At 45.1% G+C, this 14,364-nt stretch overlaps 1 protein-coding gene across 2 annotated transcripts; it reads left to right on the plus strand.

The window, feature by feature from the left end:
• The first annotated feature begins 25 nt into the window (after window positions 1–25).
• ZDHHC9 (zinc finger DHHC-type palmitoyltransferase 9) lies at window positions 26–14,226 on the plus strand. 2 transcript variants are annotated; one of them, XM_039331016.1, is made up of 10 exons: window positions 26–417; window positions 2,244–2,509; window positions 9,345–9,505; window positions 9,625–9,783; window positions 10,582–10,719; window positions 10,993–11,041; window positions 11,202–11,304; window positions 12,073–12,176; window positions 12,577–12,727; window positions 12,985–14,226. In XM_039331016.1, exons 2-10 carry the CDS (start codon window positions 2,343–2,345, stop codon window positions 13,105–13,107), a joined length of 1,155 nt encoding a protein of 384 aa, XP_039186950.1. In that variant the 5' UTR covers window positions 26–417; window positions 2,244–2,342; the 3' UTR covers window positions 13,108–14,226. The 2 variants fall into 2 exon arrangements, with proteins under 2 accessions (XP_039186950.1, XP_039186958.1); XM_039331024.1 differs by lacking the exon at window positions 26–417 and adding an exon at window positions 462–736.
• The last annotated feature ends 138 nt before the right edge of the window (window positions 14,227–14,364 follow it).

Below are 14,364 nucleotides of genomic sequence, written 5' to 3' on the forward strand. Positions count from 1 at the left end.
CCGAGAGGGCGGGTCCGCGTCTCCACAGAGCAGCAGGCGCTGCCTGAGGGGACGAAGTCCACCTTTTTATCCCGCTCCCGTTTGCAGAACAAGCGGCCTTCTGGGTCTCCGGGAGGGTCGCCTGAGTCAGGCGGCCCCTGTTTCTTCCCTCGCCCAGAAGCCGACCGAGCGGGAACGAAGCCAGCCGAAGAAAAACAGCCTCGCCCTCTTTCCTGCCCCCGCCTCACTCACTTGAGCGTGAGTGAGGGGCGGCTCGGCCAATCGCAGCCCCCATCTGAGCCAGGAGGCGGTGCGGAGGCGCGGCTGGGCCAATCAGCAGTGCGGCTCTCTCTCCCCCTCAGAGCCGCGCCGCGACAGAGCAGGAAGGCCCCGGCCAGCCCCGGCCTCGGTGTCGGCCCCGGCAGCGCCGAGCGGCAGGTGAGAGCCGCGCCGGTCGGGGTGGGAAGCCAAGGAAGGGCGGCGCTCCCGTCTCTGCCCTTGCGAGGGGCTGGCTGGGGGGGTGGGGGTGGTCGTGCGGACCCCTCCAGCGGCCCCTCTCAGACCTCCGCCCGCGCTGTCGCCCGCCTGGGGGTGTGGCTGCCCGGCCGCACGTGGGGGTGCGGCGCCCGGCAGGCCTCCCTTCCCTTGCGAGAGGACAGCCCCCCTCCCGCGGGAACCCAGGGCGCGCCTTCCGCGCTGCACGTGAGAATGCCCGGACGCGTGTCGAGCGGCGCTGGTCACCGGCGGGGCTTTTGAGGTTGGTCCGGTTGGCGGAGCGCCGAAAATCGCGGTCTGGCGGGTGGGCTGTTATTGCGGGGCTGTGTCGGGGGAGTTGGGGGGGGGGGCAGCCGCCTGCCTTTGTCTGCCGGGGGGTTCAATGCTGGCTTCTTGGAAAGGTGGGGAGAGGCCGGGACCCGCGTGGCTGGGCAGGCTGGGGGTCCTCCTGCAGAAAAAAAGAGGACCTTTTTCCTCCGGGAAGAAAGAAGCGGAGGTGCCGATCAAGGAAGGGAGAGGCTGGATTTGACCCGTGTTTTTGTCTCGTCTGGGCTTGCTTGGAGGGTTGCGGGGAGGATGCCCGCGTGGATGGACGCGCGTGAACCCAGACCCTTCATTCCCTCCCCAAAGCAAGCAAGCAAGCAAGCAAACAAAAGAACCTCCTCGCTGTTGAAAAAATACAGAATGCAGACTCGCTCCTCCCCGCTTTTGATTTTCACCTTAACCAAAGGGGTGTAATTTTTCTCTCCCCGTGTTTTCTGTCACGGGTTCACACACTCCCTTTTCTTGAAGGGTGGCTGAGACGAGCCTGAAAAAAGGTGGGCTCTCCTGCTTGTTTTTGAGCCCAGCCCCTTTATTTTGAGCCTCGACTCCCGATTTGACTGGGTCTGTTGAGTGGGCTTCCTGGTCGGAGCGCATCCCCATCCCTTGCTTACTCCTTCAGGATCCTGATTGGGGAGAGTCAGGAGGCTGTGGGCGGTTGAGACTTTGCAAAACTAAAGCTGGGGGAAAAAAAAGATGTCTTTTTTAAATGATTTATTCTCATTGTCGGTCTGTGTGGCTTAAAGCAGCGGGAGAAAAGGTGGGGCAGAAAGAGACAGAGGCGAGTTGAATTATTAACTATTCTGGAACCAGATTCAGTAGGGAAAGAGGTGGGTTTGGTCACTGGATAACTTTGGAGTCATATACTAAGGCCAGCGCGTGGACGTCTGGGCTTGGTCCAAAGGCTTTGTGCTAGAGAATACTCTGATGCAGGGTGTTAACTTCGTGACGAGTGGCCGGAAATCCATGCAGCATTTTGTGGTTACAGGTGGAATGTAAGTGATGAAATATTATTTTGACTGCATGAGGCTTTACTCTCTGTAGCACAGACTTGACATGTCAGGAGGAGGGAAAACAAACCTTGCATGAAACGCCGCTGCGGTTCTTAGGCTCTGTTTATCCTCTGAATAAGAGGAAAGGTTTGTCAGGAATGCAGTGAAGTCGAAGTGAGTTTGGGTTGTTTTAAAACTAGTCTCATTTGCCAGAGGAAGTCATGATCAATTACTCAATACTGGATCAGGCAGGTTTCTTTCCTTCCGAGAACCGCGGCACATATTTTTTCCTTCTTTGTCTCTTGCTTAATGAAATTGGACGGTGACTAAAGCTAAATGAAGGATGTGGGTGTGCCAGAAAGGATTTGCTTCCAGTAATAATAGCTTGGACCAGCTCCTAATCTAAGTGCCTTGTGAGGAATTGTATTGACCTTTCCTTATTGCTTATCTTTCCAGGGGCTGAGGCTGGATTGCTGAGGATGGTGTGTGCTTCCCAGTGGCCGGAGTGGAAACAGGCCATTACCGAGTTATCCCACCTTTGGTGAAAGTGCAGCCATGTCTGTGATGATAGCAAGGAAGAAGGTGACGCGGAAATGGGAGAAGCTGCCAGGAAGGAATACTTTCTGCTGCGATGGGCGCATTATGATGGCCCGTCAGAAAGGCATCTTCTATTTGACACTGTTCCTCATTGTGGGAACGTGTGCCCTCTTCTTTGCTTTTGAGTAAGTTCGTAAAGATTGACCTATTTGCTTGAATGTTTTATTCACAAGGCTGGAGTTCATTTACGGCCCACATTCTTATAGATTATAGTTGCTCTAGCGTGCTACAGTCCATTTGGCTTCTTGTAGAGATGAATATGCTTTTTCCCCTTGATCGCTTTGGATGAAAGCAGTGAAGTTGTCTCTGTTCCCCCCCCCCAGTACATACTTCAAAGAACATACCAAAGGTCAGATGGTCAAAGCAGGACATGCCAACAATCATCTCCATTATTTATTTGTTTTTAAAGAAAGATTTGCTAAATGATGTCAGAATTCTGTTTGGAAAGGTACTTCTGCTTAAAACTCGCTTTCATTCTTGTGGTTTCTTATTTGAAAGAGCTGAATCAAATGAAGGAATTTAATACAGTAACGTTTAATCCCTTGTAAAAAGTGAAGAAAATTCTTGGATCCTTTCCTGGTATGGAACACTGTGTCAGATTTCAAAGAGATTTGAATGGTAGAGACCGGATGCATTTGCCTTGTTAGAGAGATGCGATTTCCATTGTGGATTGGGCAGGATTTGTTATTGGCCAGAATGCCTTGTTTCCCAGAATATGGTTCACCTTTGGGAGAATATTCTGATAGGAATGGCTTACGTTATGAACTAGAAAATGGCATAATAAAAGGATGTTGGTTGTCTTCTGCCAGTAATCTTTGTAGCATACTTTGCAGAAACCTTTTTGGAACTGCTTAGTTGTGAGGCCCATAGGCTTTTGTGTGTTTTTCTGAAATTTATGCACTTCTGCTTCTCAGGTTCATAACCTGGTCAGCTGGTCAAAAGAAGATTAATTTCTGGAAAAGGATGTAGTTTAATGCATAGTATATAAAAACAAGCATGTGCAGGGGTCATTTTTTTTGCAGATTGAAGGGGAATTCTAGTTATACTGGTTGACTGCTGTCTTCACCGGTTCATGATTATTTTTTTGGGAACTAAATCTGATATGAAAGAATGTGGACACCAGAGGAAACTGGCATGTATGGCACTGTCCCCCATATCTTCATCCTTTGGAGCTACAGTATCTAATGAATACCTTTTCTCATATTTCCTGTTAAAGCTCCGAGCACATCTGAAATCCACAGCTGCAGTTGTGGGTAGTAGGAACAGATATTTTCAGTCGTGTCTTCTCTCACAGCCTCTGTTTTGGAACAGTTGTTTAGAGTTCTACCAAAAGAATTTGTTTAAAAAAAATTTACATGCTTTTTAAAGAATATTTACTTCTAATATTTTAGACCATCTTGCCATGCCTATTTTCACCTGTTGCTTTGGACTATTTTTTTTATTTGTTCATTTTTAATATTTATATAAATACAGACTTTGCTGCTAGAGCTCCTGGCATTCTGAATAAGATAGCTTGTTGAACATGAAGGGGACTTTCAGAAGCATAGTATCCTTTATATCCTCTGGGTGCTTTATGTGTATATCCAAGGCCAATCTTATATATCTTGATTCTGGCATTGTCTACCTCCCATCTCCTTCAGTGACACTGCATCACTCTTCCCAGTCTTGGCTGCCTCAATTTGTAATGGGTTCCTTAGGGTTTTATGACTGTTGCGTTCATGAGGATAATAGAGTGATTGATCAGTCTTGTTACACAAATGTTTATATGTTGGCACTCATGCCTTTCAACTCACTTTGATGAGCATTCAAGCATTTGCTGGTGAGAGGGGGTAGACTGGTCTGAGTGCCCGCTTCTCATCCATGAAAATTAAAACTCGAGATTCAGCATTTGGCCATTTCATTTCTTTTGTTCACTTAGAATTTGCTCAGAGTTCTTCCTTGTTTAGCCCTGGATGGGGTGACTGTGTCCAGAAAGATTTGGGGGTCATTTAGGAGATTCCTGCTTGGATCAAAGCCGCAAATTATAACCAGGAGGGTCTTATTCAGGAACTCTGATGATGCATGAGTGGTGACCTTCTTTGGATCAGGAAATTAGTAACTCATGACCTTGTCATGTCATGTTGTGTTTGGATTATTACAATTTACTGTTTATGAAACTGTCCTTGAAGGCAGTTTGGAAACTCTAATTTAGTGTCTGGTCACGTGTCAACAACCAATTTTGTGGAAGGTGTATTCTTTATCAGAAACCTCTTGGGTGCAACTCAAGGTGCTGCTAATCACTTATAAAAGCCCCATATGGCTCAGGTTGCTGCTATTTTGGGTACCCTGTGACCCCAAAGTAGCCCCTGCCCATCCAGTCCCCAAGATGGGAAGATTAATGCTATGGGTGAGGAAGGGTCAAGAGGGCGGCAAGTTAATATGGGGGAGGAAGTGGGGAACCAGGCCTTCTAATTATAGTTCCTTCACTTTGAAATAGCCTCCATACTGAAGTGAGGATGACTCCGTTCCTGTTTTTATTTTGAAAAGCAGCGAAAACTGCTTTTTCCATGGACCTTTTGGAGGTAGAAGGAAACAGTCAACTTACGGAAGCAGTCTGCAGCTTAAATGCTATGTGATGAGTTGCTATTTATTGATTTTACTATTTGTCTTTTATGATAGTTTATGTTTTTATCTTGTGGGTTGTCAAGAGTCCTAGGCGGAGAAGGGATATCTTAATAAAACAAATACTGTTGTATTAATTAAACAATGTTAATTGGATAACATTGTTACCCAGAGAGATTGTTGAATTCTGCCTTTGAGAAAATTTCAGAAATAGTTCTTCAGCTCTGAATAAACTATGCTGAATTCTTCTCCAAAGAGCTCAGGTTGATGTTTAGTTCTTCTCACTCCTTTTATTCTTGTAAAATCATAGAAGGTGGATTAGGCAAAAAGAGCTGTTCATATCTGAACATCAACCTTCAGATGCCCAGATTGTGCATGGCAGTGTGCATGGAAGCTGAACCCGAGTCTCTGTACCACTTTTCTGATTTTAGTCCCTGTACCGTATTGGCATTTTCCTAGAGCAGTGGTTCTCAACCTGTGGGTCGGGACCCCATTTGGGGTCGAACGACCATTTCACAGGGGTTGCCAAACAACGCAGTCCGCCATTTCCCCCCCTTTTCCTTAGCTGTGCTACTCCCTTTTATTCTATTGGCTTTTGAAAGCCAATAGAATAGACTCTCTTGAATAGAGTCTAATTCTATTGGCTTTCAAAAGCCAATAGGAATTGTCCAGGCTGTCTCTACCCTGCTGAACCCGCCAAAAGTCCCATTCTGCAAACGGTGCTGCACCAGTTGAGTAGTCCTCGACTTACGACCGGTTGAGTAGTCCTCGACTTACGACCGGTTGGGGGTCGTGGCATTAAAAAGGTTGAGAACCACTGTCTAGAGTAATATCTTTAGATACTTCTCTCCCACCTTGGGTCCAGAGTGGCAATATCATATCATAACATTGTTCAGTAAGCTGTTCTCAGGTTAGAGAAGGTGGCAAAACAATGAATGAGTAGAACTGTTCCATAAGTTATATGATTTAATATCGTTCACTGAAAAAATCTAGGAGAAATATTACCCCAGTCTGCACTTTGGCATGAATCAGCACTAATGCAAAGTGGGAAGTATAGTAACCAGAGGTCTTGTTCTTTATATGTAGCTGCTTGATTGATGATATCAAATATTAGAAATAAATAGCTATGTCAATATGTGAAAGATTATGTTTGAAAACTGGGATAAATAAATAGAGAAAAGATTGCTATATGTGAACTTCTAGAAAGGTTAATTCAATTATATCAATTTATATGAAAGTGGAAGTTGTAAAACTTCATGTTATTAGTTCAATGTACATCTTCAATCTCTTCTCCACTCTTCAGGTTTGCAAGAAGAAATTAGATAAAGACCATGATGTTCTAACCACCTGTGATGCTGGGGAAGTGTTTCTAAATAAAGAAAGAAAGCTTTGAATTTTTTAATACATTTGCTTGCATTTGTTAACATTTCAGTAAGATCCTGGCATTCTCCTCTAAGCAGAAATGAGGTTGAGAAAGGACATGGTGAAGGATATCATTGAGGACTATTGTCTAAATTCAGAGCGAAAGTAAACAGCAACTTAATGTTGATTTTCTTATGCATGTTTAGCCTGTGAGACAAGGTTAATTGGCTGATTGTGTCACTTCCAAACAAAACAGTCATTTTGCCTCTGATGCACATGGAACTTTGAAAGAAAGAACCAGAATGTTCTGCATTTGAACCTTGCTTCCAGAAATGTTGAAAGCTATAGAAGGATTATTTTAAGAAATCACTGTGATTCATTTAAGCTATTACTGTATTTAAGCTGTGGGGGTCTTTTTCCCTCACAATATTTTTGACTTTCGGAGTTGGATAGGTGGTTCAGGTATTTTTTTTTTTTTTAAGAAAACAGATGTTATCAAAACAACTTGATTGTGTTGTGAATAAGTTTATCTAAGTCATGTGAACTTATTTCCATTAATGCTTAAATGCTGTTTGTGTTTCAATATCCTGCCTGCGCTTTTAGATCAACCAGATAAAAATGTTGGCATGGAATACTATTACTGGCGATGTGCCTTTTCTCCCAAGGGGCAGGGCTGCCAATTTGATATAGAAGTGTATGTGTTCCTTTGGGTGCAAACATTTTTATTGTGTCATATATGTGTTTATGATGGAATACCCAAAGTAGGAGAGATGGATGGGGGATGATAAATTTGGAATCCCTCTAAATTGGACTACTGTGCAGCTAAAATATATAAAACTAGACAACCTGTCACCCATTGCCATTGTTTCAGTGAGTATCCATTCGCGATATACATGATTGTAAACATTTTACCTCTGTTCCTGCATCGTATCACCCAATTAAAGGTTACGGATATGAGAGTTTTAATAGTACATACTGTACCGGTAGATAACCCATGAGTGAAAAAATCTTGCTCTTGTTATTCCTCTTATTCTCCGCTCTCAGTATTTAAAGGGCTGGACATTTTAACTCGTTAAGTATGTCTGATTGTTTTGATTGAAATATGAGATCAGCACAGTCCTAGATGATCACAATATCTGTGTGAGCTTTTCCTCCATCATTATTCTTTCTTTTTTTAAAATCATTTGCAAAACAGGCACATGATTGTTCAAAACCATCTCCTTAAAAGAAGAATTCTTTGGGTAAAATAAACATTTAGACGTACTCGTACATAAGTGTAAAATGTGAGGGTATTGGCACAAAAGTGAATATATAGAGTGTGCAACTTGTTTTCTCTGATGTAATCGTTCTTTCTTGGGAGTAATAGGGGAAGAGAGAGTTGACCAGGAGAAGACAAATGGAGTCAACTACAGTGCATTTTATGTTGTGTTAATTTTCTCCAGTAGGACAGTCTATCGAGCAACTTTCAGCCATCTCATTTTCTCTTCTTGCAACAGAGAAGAGATTCTCAGTTGACAGCTGCTTTAGAATTGGTTGTTCCCTCTTGTTTAATTTCTTCTACAGAAGAATGGGTGGTGCCTGCTGAGTTTTTCCTCAACCCCTTCTTACCTATTTCTGTGATACCTTGGAGCCGTGGTGGTGCAGTGTTTAGAATGCAGTATTGCAGGCTAACTCTGCCCACTGCCAGGAGTTTGATCCTGACCGGCTCAAGATTGACTCAGCCTTCCATCTTTCCGAGGTTGGTAAAATGAGGACCCAGATTGTTGGGGGGCCATACGCTGACTCTGTAAACCGCTTAGAGAGGGCTGTAAAGCACCGTGGAGCAGTGCATTTTTGTTTTTTATAGGCAGGAATACTGTTAAAGTGGGGGGTAGAAGAAATTTGATAACATTCTATATGTCTCTACTGTATTTCCTGTTCTATTTTATTAATGTCCTGGTCAGTCATTGGATTGCTGACATGTAGATAGCTCTGAGAAAGATTTTGGTCTGAAACCCGGCAGAGCTGCTATTGGTTGACTTAGAGCTAAGCTAAATGAGACACCTTCCTATAATTCAATAATGAAATAAAACAATTGTGTAAGAAACTCGGGCAGGGGTGGAAGGGTTAGGATTCGAAAGAAGAATGGTACAGTCCACTTGTTCCCATGCAAAAAAATTGTTACATACCCATACATACCTTCACATTTGCAAGTCTAGCTTTAATAGCTCCCTGTGAGCCCAGGGTATAATCATTGTGTTATAGCAGGGTTAAACCCAGCCTGCATATAGACTACCTTGGAACTTACATTATTTATTTATTTATTTATTTATGAGACTTCTATACCGCTTTAAGTGCAAGCACTCTCTAAGCGGTGTACACCAGTAAGCAATGTATATATATATTTACATTGCCCCCAACAATCTGGGTCCTCATTTTACCTACCCCGGAAGGATGGAAGGCTGAGTCAACCATGAGCCGGTGAGATTTGAACCGCTGACCTGCTGAACACAGTCAGCTAAAGTGGCCTGCAGTACTGCACCCTAACTGCTGCGCCACCTCGGCTCATTAAACAGTTTTCACCTACAAAATACTGCGTAAACAAGGGCCAGTGCCTTTGCTCATTTTTATACTTTCAACATTACTTCAACTCCTCGGGGCTGTTAAACAAGTGCCAACGGAGCGTGTCAATAAATGCCATAGGAGGAGAAAGGTAGTAATCAGTGCAGGTCTTTATACAAATGTGAGTTGGTTTTAAGCCTGCACTGGAAGCCGCTGAAATATTTCCAAGAGCTTCCAGCAAATGTGGGATTGGCAAGCATTGTTTTTAGAAAGGGTTTTTTTTTTTTAAATGCAAATTGCAGCAAGAAGTCCCTTCTGTGGCCTCTGGTGAAATGATGGAAATCTGCAGTTCTTGGATTCTTGCCTGGAGCCCCTTTTTTGGAACCTTTTTAAGTCTTCCAGGGAACGAACGTCTTTGCGTTTGATTTCAGTGACCTGAATTCTTTCTCATTCCAGGTGCCGGTATCTCGCTGTCCACCTCTCCCCAGCTATCCCCGTCTTTGCAGTCATTCTCTTTTTGTTTGCAATGGCCACCCTGTTGCGGACAAGCTTCAGTGACCCAGGAGTTATTCCACGGGCCCTACCTGACGAGGCAGCTTTCATTGAAATGGAAATAGGTAGGTGGGTGGCAAGTGGCGAAACCAGCCAGCCAAAGGATGTGGAACACTTCTCCCCCTATTTCGCCCCGTGAGATGGGCAAAAGTCAGGCAGCGAGAAAGGTCTGCTTTCATTTCAGAGGCAACCAATGGAACGGTGCCTCCCGGCCAGCGGCCGCCTCCCCGCATTAAGAACTTCCAGATCAATAACCAGATCGTGAAGCTGAAGTACTGCTATACCTGCAAGATCTTCCGTCCGCCCCGGGCCTCACATTGCAGTATTTGCGACAACTGTGTGGGTGAGTGGCAGAACTGCACTCCAATCCCTTCAGGGCTCTTATTTGGGGCTGGGAAAAAGGCACCGAAGTACGCTCACCCAATGGTCGGTGAGCTGGCTGCTATATGCTGCTCTGCAGAATTTAGACGTTGTAAGGCAGTAAGCACTCTCTTTTGCTACTGATTGAAGGGAAAACAAAATTGAAGGTCTGGCCCCTCCACTCACCGGATGCAGGATTTCTACAGTCGCCAGTTTGCAAACCTGTCTTTAACTGTAAATTCTAGACTTTCAGTGAAATGAAAGCAGGAGTCCTTGGTTTGTAATTTTGATGCCACGCAGGCTACCACACGGTCTACGTCTGCTGTGGTTTGGAACTTCCCTACAATACAGGATGAGAATACCTGCAAGCAGAGCATCAGAGCTTGTGTGGTGTTATTGTCTTCAGGTTCAGATAAAGTAGACCTTGTCCCAAACAGCTTATTTAAGCTTTGTTCCCTCTGCATTACCCACATTGGTCAATGGTAGGTTTACTTCACTTATACACATAAAAATTTGGAAAGCCCCTTTCTTGTAGGTTGCTATGTTTCACGCTGTCATGGAGGAATGCTTCTTAAAATGATGTGAGTTTGGAAGACAGAAGTTGCCCACTTGATAATCCTTCCACCTCAAAAATGAGTGCATGAATCAGTTTCATAGTTAGCCAGAAGGATTGCAGCGTGGGTTTGGGATGTGAGTGAAACTCTACACATGCTGGCATCTGGCTGAAGTTTCTGTGATGGCACCAAAGCATCAAGCTTCTCTGTTTTTTTTTTTTTTACAGAGCGTTTTGATCATCATTGTCCCTGGGTAGGAAACTGTGTGGGAAAGAGGAACTACCGTTATTTCTACCTCTTCATCCTTTCGTTGTCCCTCCTCACCATCTACATCTTCTCCTTCAACATTGTCTACGTCGCCCTGAGTGAGTGGGGCTTATAGTAAAGGGAGGGAATTGGACTAAAAGCTTGGGGAGGCATCTCGGAAAGGAAGGAAGGAAGGAAGGAAGGAAGGAAGGAAGGAAGGAAGGAAGGAAGGAAGGAAGGAAAAAAGAAAGAAAGAAAGAAAGAAAGAAAGAAAGAAAGAAAGAAAGAAAGAAAGAAAGAAAGAAAGGGTGGGGGCTGGGGAAAAAAAGCCTTCCCTCTTGGTGTGGTTAATAATTGCAGATGACATACATTGCATTTTTCATTCCATACAGAATCCCTGAAGATCGGCTTTTTGAGTACGCTAAAAGAAACTCCAGGGACATATCTTTTCTGCTTTTAACGTGCCCGGAGAGGAACAGGAGAGGAACCATTGGGCCCTGCTCTCCAGTGAGGGTGGGGAGGGTGGGGAATGGAGTAGGATAGCGTTGGGAGAAGTTAATGATTCCGTTAAGAGTTTGTTTTCCTTAACTGAGCTTTCCACGGCCCTGGAGGTTTTGATCTGCTTCTTCACCCTTTGGTCTGTAGTGGGCCTAACTGGATTCCACACATTCCTGGTAGCCTTGAATCAGACAACGAATGAAGATGTAAGTACTTCCAAAGGCACATTTCTTCCTGTAAATTCTCTCTCTCTCCCTCCCTCTCTCTCTCTCACACACACAAACACTCTCTCTCTCTCTCTCTCTCACACACACACACAAACACACACACACATACACACACATCTCTGTGAGAATGTTCTTTTTCAGAAACATTTGTTAGAGCTATTCGTATTAGAAGTCTGTGTTTGGTCTTGCTCTAGGCAGGCGTGACTAAGTTTCTTGAAATAATATCCATTCTCCCTTAATTGGGTTGAAGCCACTGGATTTCCTTCCAAAGAACACAGTAAACTTCCTTCCAAACATGTCAGTTTTTTAAAAGAAATCTTCATTTACTGAAGTGAAGACTCAATATGCATTTCCATCTTCTGTCCTTTTGTTACAATTTGCAGTGTTTCCCCCCCCCCCCACAGTTCATTCCAGCAAGGCTTCCAGCTTTCTTGAATCCTTAAAAAGAATAGAACCTGCCTATTCAGTTGGGCAGTTGTTTCTTTTCAGCTGCAAGCAGTAAACAGTCTTTGACTGAGGTATCCGACTTTGGGGGAGTAAAACTCTTCTGCAGAGGAGGAAGGCCTCTCATTAGAATGAAGTAATTAGAAAAACAGCAGGTGCCGAGAGTTCCAGGAGAGATCTGTTGGAAGAAGCCAGAATAACTTGAAAGATGCTTTTCATTTGGGATCTGGATGTACATCATCACACAGATCAATGCTAATGTTGGATTTGTATTTTTGGAGGCTGCCCTTCTTGTTCTTTCAGATTAAAGGCTCCTGGACAGGGAAGAACCGTGTGCAGAATCCTTATAGCCATGGGAACATTGTGAAGAACTGCTGCGAAGTTCTGTGTGGTCCTTTGCCTCCCAGGTGATGGTTCAAGCTGTATCTTGTTCCCTGTGTATGAAGCAGTGCAGCATTTGTGGTGTAGAGGGATTTGTGGGAAGGGCCCTTTCCAGCAGATCGAAGTCTGAGACGGAATTTAGCTGTTGAGGGGTCCTCTGACCTGGGTTGTGTTCTTGCAGCTGTTTCATTACCCAAACTAGGTAACATCATCAGTGCTAGTGATCGGATGATGTCATCTAGTGTGGGTAATGAAACGTCGGCAAAAAAAAAAAAAAAAAAACCCAGCCAAGCTCAGAGAGCACCAAGGACCCCTCATTTCAAATATTCTCCTTTATTGGTAATTTAGCTGTTCTCATCTCTAAACTCTTTCTTCCCCTCCCCCTCCAAATTGTATTTTCCCTGATTTCCCACTTCTGCTTCATAGCGTGCTGGATAGACGGGGCATCTTGCTTCAAGAGCATGCTATCTCAGGGAGCGGAGCTGGGCCTGAGCCCAGAACGCAAGAAGAGAGAAGCGCAGAGGAACGCAGAGCCCAGGAAGCCGAGGGCGGCAGTGCCTTCCCGGAGGGAAGCCTGGTAGGTGTGGAAAGCACAGATGCACTTAGAATGAAAATTACCTCCGCCCAGGCTTGGCACCAGCACTGTTTTCTAGTAGCCCAGAGGCAAGTTGCCGGGTGGATGGATTTCCAGAAAGGATTTTTACGATTTTTACGTTAAGCCGCATCGCTTAACGTGCCTCCAAACGTCCCCAAGGTGGACAGTTTTGTTTTCAAGGAGCCGTTTGCGGGATTCTGCCGTGAACAGTCCTTCTCCTTTCTTTTCTTCCTCCCCAGCTCCCTGGGCCAACGGACAAGGTGCCACAGGAAGCCACGAAGCCACCTGTGGCTGCTGCTGCTCCAGAAGAAGAAGAATCATCATCTGCTCAAACACTCGATCCTGTGCAGATGACACCTTAGCCTCCGAGGTGAACACGAGAGTGCTTTTACGTGGCTGCCCCTTGTGAAGCTGCAGCGTGAGCAAGGACGGGGACAGCTGGCTGGACAGCATGTTGTTCCTTAGGCGGTTTGTTCGCCAACGGTTCCGAACAGTATCTCCAAACTGATGTTGCCAATGCTCCCTTTCTCATGGAGAGGCTGGGCACTCGGTTGTGCTGCTTGACGGACTCTCCGTCTCTCGCCCAATTAAACGAGTGCCTCTCTGGCCCCCGGCCTTGAGTTCTCTGGAACATGGAATTTGCTGGGAAGAAGACGGAACTGGCGATTGTGATCTGTGCCATCTTTCTCCTTGTGACTGCAGTATTGTGTGTTTGACTGGTCTCGTTTGCCAAGGGAGTCAGGCTGGATCCATGGAAGCTAGCACCTGCCAAGTTCAAAAATCGTAGCCTTCCTAAATGTTCCTGACAAACAGTGCCAACTGGCAGCGCCAAGCCCCAAATAGTCCTAAATTACACCCTGCCAGAGGACCTTGAGGTCCTTTTGTCTCCCCCGACGTCTGTTCAGGTATTGGAATCTGTGGTGCAGTATCGACCTTTCCTCTCCTCCCTCACTTTTCTCTCCTCCCTTTTCAATTAGAAGTGGTTCTGATTCTTCTTCCGTATCCTGGAAAGGTAGAACTTCCCTTCTCGCTAGCAGTTACCGAAGGGCTGCTGGGGAAATGGGTCATAGGGGCAGCCTAAATGCTCTGGAAGCAGAAGAGCCAGCGTTGTATGGTAGGAAGCTTATTACTGTACAGATAGATGAGGTGGGCTCTTAGTCTGTGACTTCTGTACAGCCCATAATGTCTGTGCTCTAAGCTCTCTAGATCCAGTGCTGAAAGCTGCTTTGGGAAATATCTGACTAAATTATGGTTGAGTCCGGACCGTTGTGTTGTTATTCAGTCCTCTCTCTCTGAATGTGCACAGAGAATCTGTATGTCAGGAAAGCCATATATACTCTGAGTTTGGATGGGTGGGCAGGGGGCCCCCACTATATCTCTGCTCGTAGAATCATACCGCAAAGCTACACTACCGTACACACTTCTGTGGTGACTGTGCCAGTCAGACAGAAAATGGAGATAAATGTTTTGAAGGCTGTGTATCTCCTTGGCGATGGAAAAATAATGTGGGTTGAGAGACAAAGCTGGCTAAGAATCATTTTCCCTGGGGGTTTTATTTTGTTTCCCGCAAGAGAATGTTTGGGGAGTGAACTTAAAAAAAAGAATCCCTGTTTTCTGAA

This window comes from Crotalus tigris, unplaced genomic scaffold (genome assembly GCF_016545835.1).
Source record: "Crotalus tigris isolate CLP2741 ecotype Arizona unplaced genomic scaffold, ASM1654583v1 scf7180000017622.5263843, whole genome shotgun sequence".
Taxonomy (NCBI): domain Eukaryota; kingdom Metazoa; phylum Chordata; class Lepidosauria; order Squamata; family Viperidae; genus Crotalus; species Crotalus tigris.